General features: G+C 34.9%; 2 protein-coding genes and 1 long non-coding RNA gene across 9 annotated transcripts in view; 1 reads left to right on the forward strand and 2 right to left on the reverse strand.

Moving 5' to 3' along the window:
• The window catches only part of LOC120493684 (uncharacterized), a 39,030-nt gene extending 34,253 nt beyond the window's left edge, over nucleotides 1-4,777 (reverse strand). For all 3 annotated transcript variants that reach the window (XR_005625759.2, XR_016146063.1, XR_016146064.1), the window contains exons 1-2: nucleotides 4,500-4,777; nucleotides 4,031-4,227 (exon numbers count right to left, since the gene is read on the reverse strand). This is a non-coding gene — a long non-coding RNA (uncharacterized LOC120493684). The remainder of the gene's footprint in view (nucleotides 1-4,030; nucleotides 4,228-4,499) is intronic.
• On the forward strand, nucleotides 4,138-7,971 carry hddc2 (HD domain containing 2). The gene is made up of 6 exons (XM_039692435.2): nucleotides 4,138-4,233; nucleotides 4,315-4,436; nucleotides 5,439-5,541; nucleotides 5,623-5,691; nucleotides 5,785-5,923; nucleotides 7,517-7,971. Exons 1-6 carry the CDS (start codon nucleotides 4,189-4,191, stop codon nucleotides 7,639-7,641), a joined length of 603 nt encoding a protein of 200 aa, XP_039548369.2. The 5' UTR covers nucleotides 4,138-4,188; the 3' UTR covers nucleotides 7,642-7,971.
• Nucleotides 7,972-8,267: 296 nt separating this feature from the next.
• tpd52l1 (tpd52 like 1) lies at nucleotides 8,268-24,587 on the reverse strand. 5 transcript variants are annotated; one of them, XM_039692432.2, is made up of 9 exons: nucleotides 24,423-24,577; nucleotides 17,154-17,269; nucleotides 16,366-16,514; nucleotides 12,988-13,089; nucleotides 12,110-12,142; nucleotides 11,217-11,231; nucleotides 9,647-9,685; nucleotides 9,285-9,345; nucleotides 8,268-9,130 (listed from the first exon to the last, which is right to left on the reverse strand). In XM_039692432.2, exons 1-9 carry the CDS (start codon nucleotides 24,439-24,441, stop codon nucleotides 9,008-9,010), a joined length of 657 nt encoding a protein of 218 aa, XP_039548366.2. In that variant the 5' UTR covers nucleotides 24,442-24,577; the 3' UTR covers nucleotides 8,268-9,007. The 5 variants fall into 5 exon arrangements, with proteins under 5 accessions (XP_039548366.2, XP_088974956.1, XP_088974957.1 ...); XM_089118830.1 differs by lacking the exon at nucleotides 12,110-12,142; XM_089118831.1 differs by lacking the exons at nucleotides 11,217-11,231; nucleotides 12,110-12,142.
• Between the last annotated feature and the right edge of the window lie 3,029 nt (nucleotides 24,588-27,616).

Below are 27,616 nucleotides of genomic sequence, written 5' to 3' on the forward strand. Positions count from 1 at the left end.
TAAGGTCTTCACTGTGACTTCTGAGCAATTAAATGCATCCTTGCTATATAAAAGTATTAATTTAAAAAGTATTTCTCATACTGACCCCCACTTTTTGAGCAGTAGTGCATGTGGCAATCGGTTTATTTTAAGCAAATTTAAGACATGCTCATTTTTATTCCCTAAAGATCCTGGCCATAATTACTTGAGATTTAATGAAGTCATTACAACGTAGAAGCACAATAAATACCACAGTGTGCTATGAGTTATAGAATTACTAAAGGTCTTTTTTTTTATATACACATTCTTTTAAAAAAGAAATGGCTGCACAAATGATTACTTTCATTGGAAACTGCCCAGAAATATATGACATTATAAAATCTTATACCGATTAAAATACATGAATATGCCAACACGTCTTTGGATTTCTAGAAATTTGGATTTTTAAAAACAGAATATTGGTTATTGTAAACAACACTGTTAAAAGTATTCTGCGGTGAATAAATACGACATGTTATCGACACATAACTACTGTATTATTTATTTAGATGTTCAAAGTAATGTAATTTAAAAGCATTGCAAGATTCAGTATTTTAATGTTTAAATAAAATGTACTTTGTAAAGTAAAGTTTAAAATATTCAACAAACTTTAACAAGTTAAAGTTACTTATTTCTTTGTTAATAGTACTAAACTTATTTAAGTAGCTTGTACTTAATTCCACTTTAAAAACCTGTGTGCAAAAACTTGCACAAAGTAAATTTGACTTGTTTACATGACACGCACGTTATAAAAATAAGATTGGGATTTATATATAAAGATTGTGCATGTAGAGGAGTTCGATTTCTGGACCTTAAAAATTGGGCACGTCACTTTCACTTGACTATAAAGCAGCATGTGGTCAGGGCCGTACGTTCTTTGCTCTGTAAACAGAGCGGGCCATGAATCTAATCACAAACACAGACAGCACAGCACTGAGCAGGACGGCCTGTTAAAGTATCAGCGGGGTGCCGAGAGCAGACCTGCCGTCGTCCCCAACACACTCCTGTGAGTGATGCTCTGAAGACCCCACGTGCCCTCTGTAAACATCCCCCTGCGCCACTGACGGGACAGCGCCGCATTCTCACGAGAAACCCACTCTCCACATGCGAGGCGGTTCACACAACTTCCAGAGAGCTGCAAAATCCCCCAAAAGAGTTCCCAGAGCATTTTTAGCTTCGGTTTCTAATATTAGACCTTCTCTGGTCAACTGAGACCAAAGGTCGGCGGAACGCTTGAAATGTAATACAACCGAATGGTTAAATATAGAGGAAGAGACAATTAGGGAGATGAGCGGTCAGCAGTGTCTTTCTGCAGTCAGCTGTGGGTCTATTTTCTGCTGGCAGAAGAAGAGAGGAAGAAACATTGTGTTTCCTGTAAATAAAGAGAGGAGTGCGGCTGTCATTGTTTTGACAACGGAAACTGCGCCGATGTTGTTCTTTTTCTGACACCCGTCACATCTACGTGTGAAAAGAAGTGTTCCCTACTGACCCAGAGGTCAAGAATCAGAATCATTCGCAGGCTGAAATGAAGATCTCTACGATGAAGTTGAAAACAACACTCAGCGGTTCAAGTGACATCCGTGAAGCCTCATGTGAAAACATGTCCTATCTTGATTTCATTTTCAAACTGATCTAAACCACAGTTTCAGTGTTTAAATTATGTAAAGTAAATCTAATAATAACAACAACAACACTAAAAGACTTGCAATTATGCAAATCATATCAAACATTCAGAAAGAATCACAGAAAAATATTGTTATATTTAAGATTAGATTTTACACTGTAAAAAAAAAAAAATCATGATTTGTTGATAATTTATGTGGTTCAGATAACATAATATTTTGAGTTTCTGATTATTAAATCAATCTCCTTCATTGCATTAACTCAATTTTTCATTTTCAATGAACTTAAAGTTAAGGCAACCAGGTTGCTTTATTTTTTAAGTTAAACCAACAATATTTTTTTACAGTATATATTTATGCTGAAATTTACACTGTACTGTTTAAAATGTTTATTTTTTAAATTAATAATATTATTTATTAAGGACCAATTAAATTAATCTGAAAAAAAGTGGAAAGTGAAATATATATTTCAAATAAAAACTGTTATTTTAAACTTTTTTAAAATATCCGGAAAAAAATCACGGTTTACACAAAAATAGTAAGCAGCACAACTGTTTTCAACATTGATAATAATAGATATATTAGAAGCAAATCTGCATACTAGAATCATTTCTGAAAGGTCATGTGACACTGAGGACTGGAGTAATTTTTCACATGAAAAAAAAATCTAATAAATGCAAATTTAATTACATTTTGATCGAATAAATGCAGCCTTGGTGAGCATAAAACATAAAAACAAAATAAAAAAAATGTAAAATTTAATTTACCAACCCTAAACTGATGAACGAAAGTGAGATTTTATTTGAATTTATTGGATGAGTCATCTGAATTTATCTTATCAATGAACTACTGTTTTCTCCGACTTATTTCTTAACTTTCACATCACTTAATGTGAAAAAATAAGTATTTACCAACACTGAAACTATAATCTTTCATTTACATTCATGTTAAGGAGACACACTTTCACTATAAAACCCTATTTTCTGCATGAGCTAATCAAATCATTGCAAATTGTATTAGCAGGGAAACCTGCACACTCCGAGTTCTTCAACTCCACTGAATCACTGATGATTTCCCACAATGTGCAAAATATCCACAGCACATCCTTCCTGGTGGATGTTCAAGAAGTGATAACCAGAACACCAACGAGCAGGATGTATTGTCTACAAACCCTCTACAAATAGAGCGTACCTCCAGGAAACGGTGTCATGAGAAAAAGCGGTGACATAGGTATAAGGGAAGATGACCATCACAGAATAGAAGCTATATCTGTCACTACAAGCACACGCCCCCCGAAAAACAGATTTGCATGCATGAGGAGAGACACGTATCCTGTAAATAATGAGTCAGTCGTCTCACACCGTCGGACGACCGTCATTTGCATCTTATCACTGCTTTATGAAATTGAAAATGATTGTGGTTAAATCTTAAATCAATATACTGCAATATAAAGCTATTCCAGAGAAGTATTTCTTAAATCAACCTTGAATCAGTTTTGTAGTCTTGGAGGAATGTGCGTTTGTCAATCCCACTCTCTTACTTTAAAGGAAACATTGTAGACAATGCATATGTCAAGGCCAAAACAACTGAGGGAAGAATGATTTTTATAACATTTACAAACAGTCAAAAGATGGTTATGATTAAAAACACGCACGTGACAAGCACGTGATTTAGCAAATTTTTAATGGATTGTTTTTCCAAGTTTACATTGATGTTTTCCCACAGAAACTTGAAGGTTCATAAGTTACTACATAAGTTAACATGAACTAATGAACTACACATACTTTATACGGCATTTATTTATCTTTGTTAGTTTTAATTTCAACATGTACTAATACTTTGTAAACATTAGTTAATGCACTGTGGGCTAACATGAACAAACAATGAACAGTTTTATTTTAATTCACTAACATTAACAAAGATTAACAAATACATTAACAACTGTTTTGCTCAATGTTAGTTTATGTTAGTTAATACATAAACTAATGTTAACTAATGAACCCTATTGTAAAGTGTTCCCAAAATGGTAATAGTAGAAGCATTTTTGGCATAGGCCTACCAACCATGGTGAATGATTGGCATATGTTCATGTTATTTAAAAAGTAATTATCTGTAAATCCCATGGTATATGTCAGAGTAAACCAAATGTTGTATCATGACATGCTTTGATACTTTTTATTGGTAAAAAAAAGTATTTAATTCGTGAAAATATTAAAATAACTATTTTATTTTTTTAATAATAAAAAAGAATTAATAACAAATCAATACGTATTAAAAAAAACAATATGCACTGAATGTGGCACTATTTTCTTGCAAGGAACGCTTATCTTATTCATAAATTGTAACCTATCTATCGTATGCATAGAATTGACTATTTTTGAAGTACTTACAGATTTTGCTTCACTTGACTCCATTGACTTGCTTATATTCTGTCACCATCTAGTGGCGGCTGCATGTTATTACCGGTTATTCCTCTCGTGGTTTTACATCCGGGTCGTTGACGTCGGCACTCGAAATTCCATTGGTTGGTGTAACGGTCGTCAATGGAATGGACAACATGTTACAATTCATGAAATTAGTCGGACAGCTGAAAGTGAGTGAAATTCGTATTAGTACAATGTTTTGCAGGTTAACATGTAACGTTATGCCATTTTAACGATTTCTTGTGTTACAGCGCGTACCACGAACAGGATGGGTGTACAGAAATATCAAACAGCCTGAGAGTGTCTCTGATCATATGTACAGAATGTCAATGATGGCATTAACAATACAGGACACTAGTGTCAATAAAGAAAGGTTTGTATGAGGGGGTCATAAAATTGAGGATTATTTACATAACTTGTTGTCGACTATATTTACCTTTAAACTTACGTTGATGTTTCTTCGTTTCTTCTGTTTATTTTTTCAATGAGTTTTGACAGTTATTCCACAGCACGCGCTTTCACATAAGGTTGAGAAAAAGATATTGAGACAAAAAAGATGTTGAGACAAAATACTACTTATATCCTCCTCGGGTTCTTGTGGTACGATTATAAGTAACTTAGCAACGACACTGTAACGTGTTTTTCGATAATTTCCCTAAATCTATCCAAACAAACACGGGTCCTCTTGTGAGAGAAACAAGTTTGTGTGGCAACAGTTGCTAGAGTATGATTGGTTAGTAGACTTAAAAGGCGGGGTTTACAGAAGAGTCAATTCATTTAAGCGTTCATACCTGATTCATACTTCTGAAGTTCATTGAGATTGAATTCACAACCCCTATTCTTTCACAATTGTTTGGTTCACTTAGACTGATTGATCATTTGTGAAGTTCATTAGATCCATTCTCATTTGTGTAATTTATTGAGATTCCTTCACATTAGTGCTGTTCATTTAGATTAATTCATCTAGATTGATTTACGCGTGTTCGATTCATTAGGATTCATTCACACTTGTGTAAATCATGGTGCGAATCATTTAGATTAATTTACACGTGTTTGATTCAGATTCATTCACACGTGTACAGTTCTTTTTTTCAATCACACTGGTTCGATCTATTTATTAATTCATATACATATTTTTCATACCAGTCAACGTTTTAATAAAAAAAAAACTGTTGAGGCCTAATGCATAATTGTTCTAGAAAGCTAAGATCAAGCAACATAAACTGTACCAAACGTGTAAATATATTTACAATTCTAGAAGTGTAATAAAAACATGTAATTAAAAAAGAAAATAATTCTAAAATGTGCAAAGTAAATAATAGCGAGCAGTTCATTTAGATGCATTCACATAATTGATGAGCTCCTCTCTTCACAGATGCATGAAGCTGGCTTTAGTTCATGACTTGGCTGAGTGTATTGTGGGAGATATTGCTCCTGCAGACAATGTTAGCAAAACAGAGAAGCACAGAAGGGAAAATGTAAGATGGTTTTAAGTTTAATTTCACATTTAAAATAATATGTTTGTGTACACATTAAACATTAAGAATGTTTCTCTTTAGGAGGCAATGGTGCACATCACAGGCCTGTTAGATGATGGCTTGCGGGAAGAGATTTACAACTTATGGGAGGTTAGTTAATGATCAAACTGAAATTACAGGACCAAGTTCCTCTTTTTCTTTTGGTTCAGAATGACATTATAACCTGGACTGCATCCCTCATAGGAGTATGAGGCTCAGTCCAGTCCAGAAGCCAAACTGGTGAAAGAGTTTGACCAGCTGGAGATGATAATACAAGCTCATGAATATGAAGAGTTGGAGGGGAAACCTGGAAGACTCCAGGAGTTCTTCACCTCCACTGAAGGTTTGATCTTGTTTTCTAATTTCTACAAGCTTAGGATCTAATTAGATAAGTAATTCTAAGAAGATCAAGCAAAGTAAATTGTATTAAATGTGCTCATCAACAGTGACCGTTCACTCACTCCTATGAAGAACTCCAAATGAACAAATCGATCCTCTCACCACACTCTACAAATATTTGCACATTTTTGAATAGGCCATTTTGCAATAACTTATAGTTTTCATACTTGCAATTATTGATTTAATTGCAATAGCTTTAAATTAGGGGTGTAACGGATTGTAGTTGATCCATACAGACCAAGCCCCACCGTTCGGCACGCTTTTGCAAAGTTTGACCATCATAAAGTAAAAGTTTATCATTTACATTTTATATTTGTTTTAAGATGACAAAGCAACAAAAGACAAAATTGGCTTTAACAAATATTAATCATATTTCATTGATGCAGTGAACACTCTGCTGTGCTATTTTACATTTGATGATTCAATTTCTGTACCTGAATACTACTGTTGGAACGACCTGGAAAGTACTGTTTACTTGAATTTTATTAGTTAGCTTAGTAAGCTAGTAGCTTTTGCTGTGGTATTGAAGTACTTAAGGCTATGAACCTAGCAATGACTCAAAAAACACAGTATGATCCGAACCATGAGTTTTGTGATCTAATTCACCCCTACTTTATATTGAATGTCAAACTCAATTCTCTAGGGCCACATTCCTGCAGAGTTTAGCTTCAACCTTAAATAAACACACGTGATCCAGCTACTCAAGTCCTTCAGGGTTATTTGAAAACTACAGGTGTGTGTGTGTTTGAGCAGGTTTGGAACTAAACTCTGCAGGACTGTGTAGCACAGAACATGATTTCACCAAGTGCAACATGTTCCTGGATCAACATCCTTGTTGATCCTAGAACAACATTCCATCCAACCAATCAGATTTGAGGGACAAGTTTACAGTTCATGTCAAGTTTAGGCTTACAACCAGGATTAAGTGCTTCTACATCAGTGTGATTCACCTATACCTTTTAGGGATAACTTTAGTGTAGGGTTAGGTTTAGGGGCAGGGATATGGTTATAAACTAGGGCTGTGCAAAAGTTAATTGCGATTAATCGCATCCAAAATAAAAGTCTGTGTTTACATAATATATTTGTGTGTGCTGTATATAATTATTTTGTATATATAAATACACACACATGCATGTATATATTTAAGAAAATGTGTTATTCATATATAAAATATTTATATTTATATAATATAGATTATGTATTTATAAATATATAAAGAATTTAAGCGCAAATAATTCTTAAAAATATACATGCATGCATAGGTATTTATATATACAAAATAATTATATACAGCGCACACAAATATATTATGTAAACACAGACTTTTATTTTGGATGCGATTAATCGCAATTAACTTTTGCACAGCCCTATTATAAACTAAAATTTCGGAACGGAATGTTGCTTCAGGATCAACGCGTCGAACTCTGCAAAATCAGGATGTGCGAGTTTAGCACCCCTGATCTAGACAGATAGAGACCTTTGTCTTTAGGACATACACTAACTATTTTGACTGCTGTATTTTCCCTTCTCAAAACAGGCAGGTTTCATCACCCAGAGGTATTGAGTCTGGTGAAGAGTCTGAATGAGGAAAGAGCTCGCCACATCGCTGCCAAAGGAGATAATGCTACTGAGAAGACCACTGACACAAGCTCTCACACCTGAGCAACACCATGATCTCCATTCCTGTCAGGCAATGAAGCTACCTCCACACATCTGTGCACAAGAGTGTTAATTTAGTCGAGATATTCTGTTTTATTATCTTTTTAATTGTACAGAAGCATGGTTTGTGGTTGTGTGATGTTCCTGTTTGTTTAAAGGACATAGTTTGTTTCCACGGTTGTAATTTTATTTATAGAAAAATCAACCTTTTTATTAAAATCAAATGGAAATATGTGAAACTGTGTTTTTTAACCTAACAGAAGTTTTTTTCTTTTGATCAGTATTTTACTGCCTTCCTGTATTACATTCTTTATTAAAAAGCATATTTTATGACCACTGAACCTGATTTTACTATGTTAAACGCAATGGAAAGGGAAATGTAAACAACCCATCTTGCAATAATTTGAACAACTTTCAAAATATGTTTGTAATTTCATTACATTTGTAAATACATTATCAGTTCTACAGTGGAAAGTAAAGGCAACAAAAAAAAAGTGAATCGAAGGTCTTTGCAGAGACTTTGCCACACTTTAGTGTCTTAATGATGAGGGAACAGTAAAATGAATCCTCATGTTATGGTTTATGATTTCAGTTCATATTTATTTCATGACTGATGAGCCGGGACTTGGTGACTTTGCAAAAAAACGTTTAATGATTAACGTTATCAACACTTTGAAGAAAGATTTTGGTTATGAAATCCTCTTCCTTAAAACAACAATTGACTTAAATGCCAATGTTAAATATGTAAAGCTGCAGCACATTTTACACAAATGTATGAATAAAAGAAAAAAACACACATCATAATGCTATACATTTTTGGTCAGTGACAAATATTGTTGCCATTTCATAGTTCACACCAGGCATTTTAGATAAATTAATAGACTGCAGTAAAACACACATTCTTAATTTGCTGTTTGCATTTGTTAACAGCAAACATGTGCTCTAGCTGTGGGGTATACAGCAGGAAAAGGAGCATTAACAGATTCATGACAGGAAAAAGCAAGTTAAAATCCATTTAGTTAAACATTCTTTCAAGTACTTCTCTTAGGATTGGATATTCAGTCGTTATTTTTGGTCCTGGAAATATATCATGCTTTGTTGCTGTTAACACAATGTTGAGAGTTTAAATAATGATAAAGTAACGCAGTCTCCTTGAAAAATATACATATTTTTAAGAAATGTTAAAGAATAAACATGCTCCACTTGGTTGTTTTCCTTCCGTACAAAAAAAATACGTATTTTGCACGGAAAATCCACCAGCATACCTCTGAAGGCGTGTATTACTGTCTTGGGCCCCCAGAGCAATTTTCACTGTGGTCTCCAGACCACTAGGAGGCATCATAGTTCCACCTGTAGACCTTTAACATCTTCAGCATGAGCGCTCACTGCTCTCAGTTACGTTGTTAGTAGGGGTGTCCTGGGCGCTGGCATGGGCCGCTGATGACAGGACCTCTTCAAAACTTCCTGCACCTCCTGTTCCTCCAACCTTTGACTGCTCACAACACAAAACTCTCACAACATGGCATAGTATGTTGACAAGTTGAAAACTCCCAATGATAAGCTATTCAATTATTAACAGCACTGAACTAAGGGACAAACAAAGTTAGTGTTTGATCACTAATAAGGTCATTTTATGCCAGGCTTACCTTAATGTTTGAAACTGTGCTTTCGACTTTCTCCTCAAAGGACTTGAAACTAGGTGAGTTCCTGTGGAATGAAGACAATTTCGTTTTACGCATTTCACCAACCCTAATCTAACTTTAAACGTGGTCCATTCAAAAGGAGTCCTAACATCCTCTCCTGTTTTTTTGTTGTGTGATGTAAAAGTTGGTACATGCAGGTATTACCATTATTTATAGTTTTTTAATGCAACAAAACCACGACGGTATAAATCGGACTGTATTAAACACTCAACCTGTAGTGTACTGTTTTATATATGCATATGATTATGTGGTATTAAATGCAATGAAAGACAAAACATGCAAAGCAAGCTGTCACACATATTTACCTCATTGCAGGCATGCTCATTGAATGGCGTATAGAATAGCTGTCCCATGAAAGCATGGCCAAGCAAAAGAGAGGTTTCATCATCATCATTGACAAAGAAATACTTAGCAACTAAGACACATAAAATGCTACAATTGTTATAATTCTAGTTGTATTAAGTTTCACTACATCTACTGTACACCACCGTTCAAAAGTTTGGGGTCGTTTCGATTTTTGTAATTCGTTCCTGTGATGGAAAAGCGTCATTACTCTAGTCTTCATTCACATAATCCTTCAGAAATCATTCTAATATGCTGATCTGCTGCTCCAGAAACATTTCTTATTATTCTCTTTCCGAGTCATTTGGTATTCAATGAATGATTGAAGCTACCAACGAACTGACTCGGAAAAAGATTTGTTCATTTTGATGAACGAGTTCGAACAGGAGAGTCACAAACGTGTGTCACAGAACAGAGCAAGTCGAGCATTTTTAAAACTTAAAACTTTATTTATTTATTAAATGAGCAATCATTTCGCTTGATAAGACCCTTATTCATTGTCTGGAATCGTTTAAAGCCTTTTGAACAGTTTGCAGTTTGCACTGAAACTGTCTTTTGGACCTTGAACCGTTTGGTTCCCATTGAAGTCCATTATATGGAGAAAATGCTGGAATGTTTTCATCAAAAACCTTCATTTCTTTTCAACTGAAGAAAGAATGACATGGACATCTTGGATGACATGGGGGTGAGTAAATTATCAGCAAAAGTTTTTTTAAAAGTGCACTACTCCTTTAATATTTTTATAATATATAATTTAGTAACAACATAGATGTCTTTACTGTCACTTTGTATTAATTTAGTGCATCGGTGGTGAAAAAAAATATTAAATTCTTTCAAAAATAAAATACTGACCCCAGACCTTTGAACGGTTTTGAACGTTTCAATGGACTATACGTATAACTGTCCCATAAAGGCTATACTGGTAGTAGGCTGCATGTGAACTGGGTAACTGTACAGATCATTTTGCACTTTCTGTTTTCTATGCATAGAAACTAAACCACGTGCTTGATTAAAAAAAAAAATTAAAAATCTACTCGAAGCCGATGGAAGAAAGGGGTTCTGCTATTTATCAAAGAGTATGCATTACTTGTCATAAATAGTTCACAAAGAAAAGCAACAGATGCTGATTTAGTAAACAACATACAGTCAATGTGGGAGACAAAGAAATGATTGTGGCTTTGGATCTACATTGATTTGCTAAAAATAAAATAAGACCAGTCTATAATGCTATGCCATCGTCTCAGACATTGAACCATTTCCGATCTCATATGATCTAATCCAAAGAGTTTATGACTCCACACAATGTTAGAATCAATGTTAGGCTGACACTCATTGAAATTGTATTAAAATATTCATACTAACTGCTGAGATATTTGAATACCCCATCACACCCATATTGATTATTTATGGGAGTCCTGTCTGTAAGTCAGATTTAGTTTCAGCACCATCACTGTTCTCATGCATCATGCAGATGCTAAAAGAAAAGCAGCTATCGCTCATCTCTATCTGGGATCTATGAACATAATATCTTACCCAATGGAATGCGACCTTTGGTGCGCATCAGAGATAGGGAAACAACATTGTAAATTATTTTTGCTGACAGATTATAGGCCATGCAACATTTGGTCATATGAGACTCAAAACCACAGTTTGTGTTCTGCCAGAACAGTAGAAACCATAAAATGCATGCAGTTCTCACGTTAAGAACTATACTGACAGAACTTTCAGGTCAATTCACTGGACATAAAATCAGAGACATTTATCATATCATAATTACGGTATATACAGTACAAACTTCAACAGCAGTTGAACCCCATGCAATTGATTTTGTAAATGAATTTTAATACAGAGAGGTCATAAAAAAATATTTGGACACTCAAGTATGAATATCATTGCATTAGGAAAGAATATATAAACCAAATGATGGTTGATCTTTTCTCAGAACTAACTTTTCACACAGTTCACACAAATACTTTGTCTTTGTGAATTTTTTTTTTTTTTGCTTTAAAAGTGTGCATCTAATGCAATGGCATTCATACATTTTTAAGTGTACTTTTTAGGGCCACTGTATATTAAATTTGCTAATGAATATTAACCGTTCCCAATACTGCCATTTTTGGGCTGATGAAGTAGGCTGAACATAGCACTCAGGACTGCACAACAACAAGATTTATCATTATTTAAACAAAATAAAAAGTTCATTTTTGAAGTAGAAGATATTGATGAAATCCTGAGGAGCAAAAAGCATTACTTGTCATCCAGTATGAACTGTATCATCATGCGCTCTGCTGCTATTGCAAGGAGCATGCAAGGATACGCATTGTTCTTTGAATATTCACTGCAAACATGAGGTAGAAACCCCCCCCCCCCCCCCACAAACACATGCAGAGAGACAGCGTCACACACTGGCAACCAAACACACATACCTCATGGGATACAGTACCTGAAGGCCAAACATGCTGAAGTAAAATAAGGTAGGAGGTATTGGATCTACAGTAAAATCAACACTATTTTGCTAAAGCAGAGGCAGGATTGAGTAATAAATTAGAACTGGGCTTCATGCATTGATTTGTCATTAATGAATAAAATTGTTTTAAAAGCACTAATAAGAGCATACAGCATAATGAATATCCTTTGTATCTATATTTTTGACTTGTCTTCCAGTAAAACATACCTAAACAACCTTAAAACAAGAAACTCTCATTTGATAAGCAGCACTAATAATAATGCATAGCGTTTTGACACAATTTATATATCTAAATACGTATGTGGATAAATATACAGGTAATCATACATATTAAGATTATTAGAAAAAATATAAATGTATAACATACATTCTAACAACAGTTCTATTATAGTACAAAATGTTGCTTCTCAATAAATTGTTTTAAGAATATATATTGCTTTTTAATATACTGATTTTCTGCAGTGTTTAAGATGGCCATCTTTAATTTTAATAACTCAAACAAACTATAGACTATGACGCTTTTGAAAGCATCTATTGTCACTGAAAGTCTCAACCATCCAGGAGGCAGTGAAGAGGAGCTGGTAAATTCTTCTTCTCTGCCAGCTGGATCTGCCTCCAATCTGGCCGGCTGAAAGCTGCTTAAATGAGGCTTACATAACACAAACATGCCTCTCAAACAGACTGTCTGAGGTAAACGCCTCAAGACCACTGCCATTTCACTGGGCAACATATAATGTGTGAACTATGTGTTTGTGAGATCCCTACAGGAAAAGAAAAAAAAACAGGAAATGATGGGACAGCAGAATTTAAGAGGCAGAGGGGGAAGGGACATTGTACCTCATATCCCCGAACTTCCTGGTGATGGTAGTACCCAGGTTACTGAAGGCAGTTGAGGTCCGCTGTCCTGCCGTGGCCAGGGTCTCAGATGTCTTTTTGTATCTGCCAGAACAGTACAAAAATAACAAATATTGTCACTGATAAATACAATAAAACAAAATATTTCAGAAAAATATATATTTCTAAAATCTGATATATTCCTTTATAGAAATCCTTCCAGAATCCATTTATTAAACGTCACTGAGTTTAAAACAAACTACATAGTAGAAATGACCGCATGTACTGTACACGGTATATCAGCAATTAAAAGAAGCGTCCCCTTTTCAGGATACTGTAGTTTTAACGAAAATTGTATATACTGTATTTATATATTTTTTTTCATGCTTGTTCAATGATCCAAAAACAACTATTGCATATGCACCTGTGGAACGGCAATGTCTGACAGTGCTACAGGGATCGTCCTTGCAGTCCCAAACCACATGTATCCAAGCAGACATGTTAGAGAACCTGCAAGTGCCTTTGTGGAGAAACATCTCACAGCAAGAACTGACAAATCTACTGCAGTCCACAAGGATAGACTGTGCCTTTAGCCCCGTTGTACCCTTTATGGTTAATTATTTAGTGTATGTTACAGTGCATTAAACATGACATTAAAATATTAGACCAGTTCCCAAAGGAGACTGGAGAACGAGAACAAACTTTAAACCAAGAATCCAACAGGCACAAAGGTGCCTTTTCTGAATTGTAAGCAGGAAGAACTTTACTTCACTTTTTCTACTTGATCTCATACAAAACAGGAAGAAATGCTGCTTCAATATAGAGAATACAAGAAGACAGTCCACAAAGGGAACAGTAGATTCATAATGCTAATTTCACTGGCATCTGAATTTTGGTGTTATAAATTATACTTTAAGATTACATGGGTCACAATGAAAACCATAACCATTTTAATTGATTTAAATTGGACACACACACAGACACACACACACAGAAAAAAAAAAAACTTATTTTGTGTGACAAATCCTCCTCGTTGAGCCTGGATAAGAGTGAGTGACTTCCTATTCTATGCTTTTTCATAAATGTCTGTTTTTGAGTCCCATCACATTTTAGACAACAAGTTAATCTAAATCAGTTTACTGAAGTCACATCCTTTTGACCCAAGAGCTCCTCAACAAAACTCCCACATTTAATAACATTTTACACATACAGAATCCAAAGTGGCACAGTCTGATCAGTTACAAGACTTTAAAAGCCTACAAAAACTTGATTTTCTCACATAAAGCTATCTTATGACTTCAGAAGACTATAGTACACAAGTCCGGATTAGTATTTATAGTGACATTATGTTGTTTAATTGTCATTTTTGGAGCTTGATCATCCCTATTCATAGGAAAAGCACAGTATGAACAGAAAGTCATACAGGTTTGGAATGACATAATGCTGAATAAATTATATTAAAAAAAAAAATATTTTTGGGTGAACTAGTCATGTTACAAGGTACATTTCTCAGCATATCTATGTGAGGTGAATCACATTGTGGAATTACATGCCTTAAGTTAATAGCAGATCTAAACTGACCCAAGAATAATCTACTGTAAGAGCTAATAATACAGAAATGATCCAGATCGATCAGAAGATGCCATCTGATCAGCTTGTCCCTCTCTGTCCATGACAACTGCGACATGAGAAGGGCTTTTCATTTGAGATGCTAGTTACCATGACACTAGTAACTTAATATAAATATAAACAAAGTCATACTTATTTTCATATAAACATACCCTTTAATGTAGTTCCATTGATTATAATGTTAAACAGCAATACAAAAAAGAAAGTTTAAGTGTCAAATAATTAAAGTGTCAATAGCGAAAGTTCAATAATAATTGTTCAATAAGCAAACTTTCTGGCACAGATTTGATTTCCAAAAAAATACATTTCAAGCCAATCCACCAGATCTAACAAGAATGGGCAATACGTTGGGCAAAAAAGTCTGCTAAATGAATTAATGTACAATATTTTCTGATGGCATAAATTCACATAATCTTTGCTTATGAATGGTTTTTATTCATCATGCTTGTAACCTGAGTATTATTCCGTTTAAAAACAGAACAGCTGTTATTACCTAGGCTAGTGATTGTAAACAGTAATGCACAACATTGTTATGATAATTCATGAGTCATAATGAGAAGTGATTACATTATTTCCCTTTCATTGACAAAAATAGGCCATTTGTTCATGTCTATGTTCAGTGTACGTATAAAGCGAAAGAGGGATGTGCAGCAAACCTTGTCGGTGTCGCAATGACGTAATTGCCGTGCAAATAGGCTGTGTGTCTCAGACAAGCACTGTTTGTATAAGTGAATGTGAATTGAAGTAGATATGGATCACATCATGATTGCAATAACCTAAATTTAGACTGACAGGGAAAACAGCAGTTTCAACATGCTCTTTCAGACTGCAATTCATTCTCAAGAAGGAAGCATGTTAGTAAAAATAGGGGTAACACTTAATTTTAAGCTACACGTTACTACATGTACTTACTGTATAGTAAAAACACTAAATGATGCATAACTACGAGTAAACCAAACCGTAACCGTTCTACGTAAATACATGTAGTTAAAGGAGTTGTTCACTTTAAAAAAAAACTTTTACTGATAATTTAAGCACCCCCATGTCATCCAAGATGTCCATGTCTTTCTTCCTTCAGTCGAAAAGAAATTTAGGTTTTTGATAAAAACATTCCAGCATTTTTCTCCATATAATGGACTTCAATGGGAACCAAACGGTTCAAGGCCCAAAAGACAGTTTCAGTGCAAACTGCAAACTGTTCAAAGGGCTTTAAACAATTCCAGACGATGAATAAGGGTCTTATCAAGCGAAACGATCGCTCATTTAATAAATAAATAACAAAGTTTACGTTTTATAAGCAATTCGTTAATTTCGTTCGTTGAATGAACCAAATGACATGAAAAAATATTCGTTCATTTTGATGAACGAGTTCGAACAGGAGAGTCACGATCGCGCATTACAGAACAGAGCAAGGCGAGCATTTGATCTAATAAAACGTACAATTTGCAAATAAAATGTTACCAAATTAAGCGTAACTTAACTGACAGCACTAACTACTGACAACTCAAACAGTTCAAAATAGGTTCTCTCTTTTAGGAGACAATAGCTCCATTTATCATGCTTTTTGATATTTGAAACTTTGCAGTCCTTTTACTTCCACAAAAAGCTATATTGGTGGTTAAAAAGTGTTTGTTTTTCTCCATCATTATGGTCATGTGTCATAACCACCACTATTTTCTTCTTAAAAAAGGTGCATGCCTCTGTAGTAACAATAAGCCACAACGAAAGATGGCATTACACTACTGTACTTACGCAGTGCTGCTCTGCATGTCGTACCAGCTCTTGCTGAAGTTCTGTCGTAGTTCACTCAAGGGTGTGACCCCTAGTATTTGTTTCAACTCCGAGTGACGTTTTTCTTTGGAGGCCAGGACTTGTTTCAAAGTAGTGATTTCTTCTTCTAACTGACAGAGGGGAAAATAGGTCAAGGTTAGGGGCTGAGAAGCTCTTGTGATGCTCTTCAGATTTACATATAACAGCTAGAAAATGTCCAATGCAGTTTTAATATGAATTATCCACTCTTTTTGTCCTTTCTGTCTCACACACAAACTGTGACACAGTTAACGTCAGCCTTACGTGGCTTAATGGACCGTGAAGATCTGGGGGGATCAAATAGCCCAGAGAAAAAAAAAACGGAAAAGCTTAGGTCACATGATTTCCAATCAATGGTGTATTTTCTGGAGGAGATAATGCAGACTGTTTGCACAGTAAATTTCAGTGACTATTTCAGTAAACTGGATCACATGTCAATACTAATCTAACCCAAGCTAACTACACTTTTTCACAGATAAATTCATTTTTATGGGTCAAAGCAGGTATACATACTGAATCTCCTATGCACTTTTTACATTGAGTCACAATATGCAAAGAAGGAAAATGACAGGTCTGCAGGATTTGCATAACATGCGAGACAATTTGTGCTTGAGCTTTGTGGCCTTTCAGTTCACAGACTAACACTGTTTCTAAGGATAAAACAGCTCTTAATGTGCCTGCACTGCACCTCATTTTCCTAGTTTACAGCACTAAAACATTGGGGAAAGTACCTTAGTCAGTTCATTCTCCATTTCCTCTCGCTCCTCTTCTGTGACAGTGTTGTTGAGGTCCACCTCTGACACCATGTCCTCATCCACTTCCTTCAGAGACTCTTTGTCCAATAAACCTGGAAATAAATATACAAAAATAGAATAACAAATGTTATTGTTAACATGTCTCCGTCACATGTACAAATCTATGAGAACACATTCTTTCACAGATTTGATTTCACAGAAATATCTCGTGTAAACTCAATCCACCATTGCTAAAAGGATGACATTTAAGCCAAAAAGTCTCAAACTCATCATTAAAGTATAAGGGTATAATGAATCAGATAAGTTATGTATTCCTTTATATATATTTGTGCCAACCTGAAAATTTACACATGTATTTTCAGCATCTATACTCGTGATTATGATCATTTAGAAATCATTCTAAAATGCAGATATGCTGCTCAAGAAACCTTTCTTATTACTATCAATGTTGACAACAGTTGTGCTGCTTAATATTTTTGTGGATACATTTTTTCCCAGAATTCTTTAAAGACTATAAAGTTCAAAATAATGGCATTTATTTCAAATAGAAATCTTTTGTTAAATTATAAATTTAAAAGATTTTTTTTTTATATAATTTTTTAAAGTCTTAACTGTCAATTTTGATCAGTTTAATGCATCCTTGCTGAATAAAAAGTAAAATAGCATTTGCCAGTACACAGAAACTATAGCCTTCAGTCAGTGTGACAACAGCAGTGAAGCCTTTAAACACATTTAACCATCACCTTCTGTAATTATCCTGCCTCACCCCTGAATGAAGGTGTATTTTTGCAGTTCTATTGAAAGGTTGTACTCAAAAAGACGAAAAGCATGCCACATCATCACTCACCTGAAGGTAACAGTTATAATAGAGCTTTACGTGTTTCTTTCAAATAGCTAGTTCACCAAAAAATGATTTACTCAGCCCTAATTTTGTAAGACTTTCGTTCATCTTCGAACATTTCACTTCAGACATTTTTGGGTGCACTAACTCTTTAAGATCAGTACATTATGAATCCTAAGAATTGGTAAACTGATTTCCAAATAGATGGTATTTTTATAAGCATTATGAAAGTATGATTTGAGGCAACAAAAGGCTGATTTCATAATCAAGCTGACATGCTGACACAGAGACTACTGACCAAAACTGTAGTATTCCCTCATGCATTTGAGGACTAAAACCTATAACTTAAAGTAAAGAGAAGAGGACATGAAAGTAATATGGTTTTATTACCACAACTATCACTGAAAGCTCAACCCAGTTCCCGAAAATCCTTTAACTCAGAACATCATGTGTATCAGTTTCATTTCAGAATAGCAAGACATGCCTGCCATAGCTTACATAAATAAATATTTTACATTAAGTGTGTTTATTGTAGAGTGAATGGCTGTGAATACTTTTACAATTAATTTAAGACAATGGTCTTCAAAAGCATTATGTTGGAGAATCAAAAACTAAACCTCACAACAGCCAGACAATGAAAGCTCAAATGATGAAGCTCTAATGCATTTGATATGCCTCCAGTAATGTGAATAAACCTTGAGCTTGTTTTTGCCCAGAAGGAAACAAGAGTCACATCTCGGAGGTCTGGTCAGTCATTACTTGGGAAACTGATTAGAGTGCTGTGGTATGAAACGCGTGATACACTTTCACAGGCTAATTCAATCAGCAGGTAAGAGCAGAGCAGAAAGGTTTTAGCAAAGAAAAGTACTCAGGAATGAGATCCCAGATTCATCATTTACACCACACACAATGCCAGATCATATCTACATGTTTAAAACTAAAGCAAGATGGTTCAGTGCTCTGTAAGACATTACCTTCAGACTAAGTATGTTATGCCTTTTGACTGATCTTCATCTGTCCTGTCAGCACACAGTATAACCTATTTTGATCTTTAAACACCATTACATCATTATAATTGTTTCAGTTTGAAGTAGGCTAAGTTTGAGTAATAGCATGGATATATAAATAAACCTTGTACATTTCACACAATTTGTTATTTAAAAAAAAGCATTTTAAAGCCTAATTTATGTCATAATATGAACAATTACGATTACAGTAACATTTTAGTTCACTTTAAACATTCTACAAGTAACTTTGCAACTACATGTCAACTAGCAGTCATTAGTGTATTAATAGACTGTCTGCTTAATATCTGCTATTAAACACTATTTTGATGCTCCCCCAAGAGACATATAGTATAGTAAGTAGAATAAGCAACTTTACATGTCATGTAAACTTGTTCTACTTACTAACCCAAACACCTAACCATAATAAATCTAACAGTCTACTGTAACAAACTTCTCCAAGATTTTGGTTGATCCAAACACAGCTTTCTTAGGGCAATCCAAAATCATAATCCAACAGGCGATGGGGTCAAACACAGGAAACCAGTCCAAACGTAAAACAAGGTCCACACTAGTAACACTAGTAACTCAGAACACTAAACAAGACTTTGCAATGAATGCCAGAAAACACAGAGAGTTTATCAAAATAAAGTGTAACCACAAAAAATAGATTCTCAGCACATATAAATGTGATTATTTGTAAACAAAACTTTTGTGCCCATTTACACAACAAAAAAAAAACAAAAAAAATGTATGCATTTTCGTTCATTTACAATGACAACAATGCTTTGGGGAGTATTTGAAAATGCAAACTTTTGAATTTGGGTTTCAAAGTGCAAGTTTTTGAAAATAATACTGCTTTCATCTCCGTGTAAACTACAGCAACACAATTTTGTGTAAACGGTGACGTCATGTGCATGATTACTATGTGTTCAGTCTTTATGAGTGTAGTGTTTCTTTACAAAGTGAGGTCGCCAACTACTGGCCTGGCATGCATAATCATGCATTTTTGTCAGGATATTTAAATGTCATATTATGATGAACAACAGTCTCAAACATAGCACATGTGGCTGACATTTAAAATATGAAAATAATCAGTATGACACATTCAGAGACACATGTCCTTAAAATGACTTTTTCAGAGGAAAATCACTGATATTAAGATAATACAAAGACACTAACATGACACTACAAGCCAACACTAATTGAGACACTCTTCAGTCTGTAAGATGCTTTATTTGCTTTTAGATATAATAGGTTTGTTTATATATAGAGATTAAAACTGAGGGCTGGATCTTTGAGCATAACTCAGAAGAAAAGCAATTATTTCACAGTTCCACCGCCTCATTGTTCAGGTTGCCTAGTAACTTTCATGATGCCTTGCGTCAACCTCCCAATTATCCCATGAATCAGATTCCCTAAATCTATTTAAGGGTCTGTGTCTCGAATAAGAGGAAGTACAGAGGATCATTTTCATGGTAAATATGTAAAATAATACCCTTTTTATTCCATTGCCTTAATATTGTGTCTACAGACACTGAGTGTAATCTTTTATGAAGGTTTATTACCTGGAAAATGGAGAACTGCGTGATATTGAATTGCTTTACTCAACACCACCAAGATGAAATGCGGAGATATCGGATTTAAGCCGAGATCGTTGGAAGATACAAAACGATTCTATTTTAACACCAATTAAAATAAAAACATGGTTCCTGCTGAAAACCCCCAGCTAAATCCTGATTCTGATTTATACCTAGAATAACTGACCCTGAAGCTGGAAACCTGAGCTAGAGAACCAAAGACAACTTCAAGTGGTTGGTCATCTTGATCATCATACAGTATCTGTAGAAACATGGAAGGAATCATTCTTTCGAGTTGGTTCTTTTTTTTACTGAATTGGTTAAATCAGTTCATTGAAATGGACTACTTGAAAGAACTGATTCTCTGAAATAAGTTTGACTTGTCATGACTCAAGTATCATAGTATCATAATAACAGAGAATCTCCGCCATATTGAACTTTGCTGATGAGCCTTCGTGTATTTTCTTTTTGTTCTATTTTTGTCATTAACGGGCCAATCAGAGTTCATCTTTCTCAGGTTCTTATGTCTGGGTGAGCGAGTCAGAGTCATGTCATGGTGTTCAGTGTGTCATCTGAGTAACTAAGAGTCCCTTTAGGGCAGTGCGCTCGACGGTTCAGCTTCTTCAAGCTCACTGGACTATGCGCTACTATTCTGTCTAACCCTCTCAGTGTCCTCGTTTTCCTTCTTCACTCACAAAGAATCCCTTCACTGTCCTCAGAGAAAGATTGCAAAGTGTGGAGGAGGAGGAGGCCATTCTTATCCTCATCAGATGAAAAAAACATACTGTCATCACCCACTTAGAGGAATGAAAGACAACGGCTTGCAAACACAAACCAGAGATGAGTGGGGGGGAAAAACTAACAATCTTGGGTAAATCTATGTATAACACTGCTGACAATTGATTAAACCAATTAATCACTCATAATCCTCGAGTCACAATATTGTTTATATTGTGACCCCCCAATTATGTGTTAATGCATTCAGTTGCCTAATGGAAAGAAAACTATAAATAATAGCCAAAAATAACGATTGTTCAGCAAGTTGTGTGAATGACTTTGTCTTATTTTCATTGTGATTCATCTCAATAACACAAACAACTATCAATGGAAATCCAAATTTTGAACTTAATGCAAATCAACAACAAAAAAAGAATAATATAGGCCTATTAGTATTATTTATACTATTACAGTATTTAAAAAAAATGTTTTATTCAAATAATATGTAATACTTATAATAATAATATTTATATAGGTTATTAGTTGAATATATTATATTTTATTAATATTTTAAATGAGCTTAATAATTTTTTTTGTTTTGAATTAAATTTTAGTTTAGATGTTCAGCAATTTCGTTAAGAGCTTTTGTCATTTTATTTTAAATATTTCTTTTTCTTTTTTTTTACAGAACTTTAGTACTTCAACTTACAAACTTATTTTATTACACTTTATTACACAACATTTCTCATTCTCATAAGTTTTTCTTCTAATATTTATTTTATTTTAGCCTTATATCAATTAATGGAAATTACTTTTAATAGTTTTAGTTAACATGCCATCTTTAATTGGAACTAAACAACAAGTCCTTAAAGTGTGACCACTGGAACAAATCCTTCAATACTACACTTCAATAATGCAACACAATCTATCCGGAGCTTGAAAGCAGTACAATTTAAGAGCATGGTTTCAGTGAAGAATTGCGTCATTTCTGGCCTTGCCCAAGTAATCTGTTGGATTTCTCCTAAGTGATTATCTGACTGGATTTAATTCCATCTGACTGCACAGAGACACGACAGTACAGTATTTAGTGACTGGCAGGAAATTCCAGATGGTGAGTGTGCAAAGTGTGTGTAATGAGTTGTTTTTTATAACTCAGCTAAGCTACATCCTTCAGATGACATGAGATGTTTCTGTGACCTACCTGCATGGAAAGTTTCTCTGTCTTCTGTGGTTCAGCAAATTGAAAATAAGAAGAACAATGCATGAAATGATTCATGAGCTGATGATACACCAGATCCAAACAGATTTACAAATGGCACTCAAATTTCAAAGAACATGCAAACAGGCTGCATTCAAAAATATCATTTAAAAACAAAATGTGCACAGACATGCATATCAAACCAATGCTGACTCATTCAAGGAACCTCAACATGACATGCATTTTTGAAGAACAACAAAGGGTCTGTGTCTGTCAAATAATATCACAATTTTAGGGTTTAGCAGTGTCCACAAGTTTTAAATGAGCTAAAGTCTTAGACTATTTCCATCTAAAATCACCTAGGCCTGTGTGAAAAAGCTGTAGACAACCCATCAGCTCAGAAGTGGAAATGAGTGATCCACTTCCACACACACACACACACACACACACACACACACACACACACACACACAGACTACAGAGGTTGGGTCTGTCACATTCACTTTCATTACATTTCACAGCAAGCTCTTACCCCAGTCTATAGCTTCAGAAGTCAGTACGCTAGAGTACAGCTCTGTGAAGTGTACGGTTAGCAAAACAAACAGATATTAAAGGTTGAATACAAACGAACAATGCAGATGCATTGACTTTCCTTATCATGAAACTACAACTACTACGAATACACTGTTTTCAGGTTTGTACTTTGCCATACTATACTATACTGGTTTCAAAAATACATTTGCTGAATTGAGACCTGCATACTACGACTTGTACTATTACCATTTCTTTCTCAGACATAGTAAGAGTAGTCTGTTAGCAAATTCAGCAACTGGCTACATTTCCACTTCACAAACTGAACTAATAGGTTATACTTAGAATTTACTTGCATTTTGTCTAGTCAAATTATAAAAACTTGTGTAAAATACATTATTCCATAAATTACCAACTTTACTGTACCGTACTACTATACAACACTGCAAAGTTACACGTCAAATTCACATTTATCGTTGTAAATGACTCAGCTTTAGCCTAGTTATTGACATGATTTTATTTACTATAATATACAACTTTTGTTACTGTTAGTTTCTGAATGTTTACTGTATTATACTAAATAGGTTTGCTCATGGAGCACATATGAATGGTCTTGTTGTTACAGGTGATGGTACACAGACCGGCCTTTCTCGCTTCAGAGCAAAAAAGTTACCACAGAATACCAACATGTAAGAAGTCTTATTACACTGAGATAGATTGATGGTATTTATATGACTTTTCATTGCCCAACCCTACAATTAGAGTTTGTTGCATTACATTGGTGGAGCAATGCAGTACCAGGTGCCAACAGGATGTCTATATATTACTAGGCTACTACTGTAGCCTACTTACACAGTTTTGTTTAGTTAGTTAAATGCCAGCCAATTCACTGGTACTACCACTGGAACATATCTGGTCACAAGATTTCAATTATTTAGCTCAGGACAATCACGTGGAAACGAAATGGAAAGGTCACATGGTTGTCCAGATCAGTGCACCTAAAGGAACATGAGAGGGAGGAGCTCCATCTAATTCTCTCATTTGTTTACGTGTTTTGGCAACAGATCCCTGGAAAACTTGATCACGTGTCTCACAATAAGCTCATGCACCTCATTAAAATGAAGCCTAAATGACTAGATAGATGACTTTTAAGCAGCTGATATTTCGAGTACTATTGGGCTAGTTATGTTTTAATCCATTATTTGTATTTTTCTGGTATGTAAACTTAAAACAAACAAAACGTGCCTCTTTAATTTAGAGCTAACGTTACTCAAGTTATTCAAAGATACACAAAGTGAAACGAGAAGTATTCAAACACATTTCCAGTATTTTCACAGAACATAAGACATGAAAGTGATAGGAAAGTAAGCTCACCCTGTTGTCTGGGCTCCATATCAGCGGTACTATGCAAATTCAGGTCCAGTACAGTACACACACACAACCTCTCAGTTCAGACAGAAATATAGCGTCCTACACAACCGTTTCACACACGCGTCTGCTGTCAAAACCACGCCCATTACAAGGACAGCTTCAGCCACAGACCAATAGGAGCGGCTCTAATTAGCATATTATGATTTAGTAAATATCGTAGACTGGAAAAAGAAAGAAATTTTAAATATCAACAAGCGAAAGTTGCTAAGACTACAACTGTTGTCCGATTCCTAAAGCACGTAAACTTGTATCCCTGTGGAAGTTGTAGTCCTTATCTAACGAATTGTTAGCAACATTTTTGTTTTGTTGTAAAAGACAACAGCTTCAGAATCTCGGTTTGATTGTGTGCAATGTTGTAACTTGTAGAACAAAAACGGTTAAATACATTTTATTAACGTCCCCCACATACAAGCCTTAATGCAAATCCAGAGGGAACCCATGCCTCAAAAATGATCTTCCGGGGTTTTAGAGCAACAACCTGCTCTATGTAGCCTAATTTATAATCAATAATTGTGAAATTATAAAACAAAACAATGCTATGAATAAAACCAAGCTAAATTCGAACAGTCTAATAGGATGTATTATTTTTTTATTATTTTTTTTTTATTTCAAAGGAATGCCAGTTTGGCATACCAAAATGATGATGTCATGTGTGACACGTGTACTTGAAAGCAGAAAGCAGCAAGGAGTTTACTGTCGGTTAAATTGTCCATGCGGTCAACAGCGCCATCTCCTGGTTAGACATAGGAAAAACAGGCTGGCCTTAGAATGCAACGGATATATTATATTTAAAAATTATAATAATAATTTAGTTCAAATATAGAATAGAATAGAATATGCTCAGTTTTCATTTGAAGTAGGGTATGCTTGTGTCAAGTTATGCAAAGCGCTTATAACAGAAGCTAATATTTATTGATGTGACCATGGGAGCTTGAAGACAATTATGATATTACACTTCCTTATTGTAATAAGGAAGTTTAAACAGCACTTCAAGCATGGAAATACAAACACAGAGCAGATGATTCCACAAAATAATACGGAAAGCACAATTCAAGAAGGCAAACAGGTTATTTGTAGCTGTTTACAATTTACATGAATACTTGTGCTGAGTTCCTTCAATACAAGTATTTACAATGATTATAAGCTTCACAAGTGTTGGCAACATACAATGTCACTCGATAACTTTTTTTTCTGTTATTTTGACCACTAGGTGTCAGACTAAATAAACATGAAGAGATTGACGACTGATTTACTCACAGCCGACAGGGTGTTTATAATTATTATTGATAATAAAAAGTGCTGGGAGAAAGCAATGAGCTATGATGACTGATACGACGGAAGAAGATTTTTGGGGGAATTTTCTAATTAAATAGGCTATAAATATTTTTTCCTTGTCCCATGGCGTCATATAACGCCTCCCATGGCGTTTATATAAATGTCTATTTGAAAGAGTTAATGAAAAACATGTTTGAATTTATTTATCAATTTTATATTTTTGACCAACATTATAAACCATCACCACCGCATTTGACTAAAATCCCTGAGCAAAAGATGTAATCAAACTAAATTGCATTTGGTCACCAAAAAAATAATACATTTAGAACATGAAGAACATTTTTGTCATTAAATTTAGTCAAATAAAAACATTGCAATAAAATTAGAGACCCCATCATTACCACAACTTAGGTTCAATTTTGATATCTGATAACGAATGTTCTCAATATTCTTGTTTTTGCTCATGAGATTAATAGATATAATATAAATGTTTTGAGGAGTTGTGCCCTTGTATACAGAAGACCCTTGCCTAGATTTTACAAACTTGAATGAATTTGAACTATAATAACCACATTCACATTTAGTCATTTAGCATAGCCTACACTTCATCCAGCAAATGAGAAAGCATCATTAATAAGTCAATAATATTTTCAGCACCACGTTTCAAGAGTAAGAACTACAATATCAACGTGAGTCACCGTTTTATTCTATTAACCTGACAGAGATTGATATTACTTGTCACACTGCCATTAGTCTGGTTGAGCAGCTGGTACTGGTGTCAACAGGATGTCAGTCAGTCAGCTGACCTCAGGAAGCAAACCCCCGAACAAAGTGCTTAGACAGGCAGGAAATTGATTTGACTGGAATGTGCATTATCAGAGACTACCAGCAGGGAGGGACAAAGAAGGAATCCTGAGGAAACTGTGACTCAAGTGACATGTTGTAATCTCGGTTTGCTAATGTTGTCCTCTGTGTCCAAAAAATTGAAGTCTAATTCAGTGGTTCTCAATCCTGGTCCTGGAGACCCACACAGTTTATATGTCTCCCCCATTTAACACAGGGAATCCTCATTTCCTGATTCAGATCGTCAGTGATCTAGAAAGTTCTATGAACAGAACTTGGTGTGTCAGATAAAGGAGACATATATAATGTGCAGTGCTGTGGAAACATTGTTTGACCCAACTGACATTCATCATATGGACAAAAAACGTTTTTTTTGTTGTTTTTTTTGTGTGTACCACAGAAGAAAGTCATACAAGTTTGGAACAACGAGGAAGCGAGTCTGATGGCATTCCATAATATCAAAATATGCTTTCAGCCTATGTCACACAGGTGACGTGTCTAAACTTAGCTAGCAACAGCTGCTAGTTCAGCTGGCAGCTGCACCCAGACCGCATGATTACACGGACAACAGCTAGATGACAAAAAGAAGACAGTATTTTACTCCAACGTGTGGTCAGACTTCCATATTTGATCTCACTGCACATGCAAATCACTGGAGACAGCTTTCATTCAGCAGAGACCACTGTCACCACACTTCCTTGAGGTAGATAGTCATCTGTAGTAGTGAGATTTTGTTGGGTGATAAACTTGTCAGCTTGTTTTTCTGGCCTTACAATATGATCTAAAATAAACTCTAGAATAGCAGAGCAAAAGATTCACTTTTTAAAGTTTGGGGTTGGTGAGATGTTGAATGGTCAATATTTTGAAATATTAGTACAATTTAATATAGCTGTTTTCTGTTTTAATATATTTTATAAATGTAATTCACTCCTGTGATGCAAAGCTGAACTAATCTTCAGTGTCACATGATCCTTCAGAAATCACTGATTTATGATTATTATCAATGTTGAAAACAGTTG

This window comes from Pimephales promelas, chromosome 13 (genome assembly GCF_988280905.1).
Source record: "Pimephales promelas chromosome 13, fPimPro1.hap1.1, whole genome shotgun sequence".
Taxonomy (NCBI): domain Eukaryota; kingdom Metazoa; phylum Chordata; class Actinopteri; order Cypriniformes; family Leuciscidae; genus Pimephales; species Pimephales promelas.

Coding starts and splice junctions, on each gene's coding strand:
- tpd52l1 (XM_039692432.2), bottom strand. Junction 16,515..17,153: donor TGGAGAATGAACTGACTAAG/GTACTTTCCCCA, acceptor CCCCTCTGTCAG/TTAGAAGAAGAAATCACTAC. Junction 9,131..9,284: donor GCACAGTTTCAAACATTAAG/GTAAGCCTGGCA, acceptor TGTTGTGAGCAG/TCAAAGGTTGGAGGAACAGG.
- hddc2 (XM_039692435.2), top strand. CDS start 4,189: ATGGACAACATGTTACAATTCATGAAATTAGTCGGACAGCTGAAA. Junction 4,437..5,438: donor ACTAGTGTCAATAAAGAAAG/GTTTGTATGAGG, acceptor CTCTCTTCACAG/ATGCATGAAGCTGGCTTTAG. Junction 5,692..5,784: donor AGATTTACAACTTATGGGAG/GTTAGTTAATGA, acceptor CATCCCTCATAG/GAGTATGAGGCTCAGTCCAG.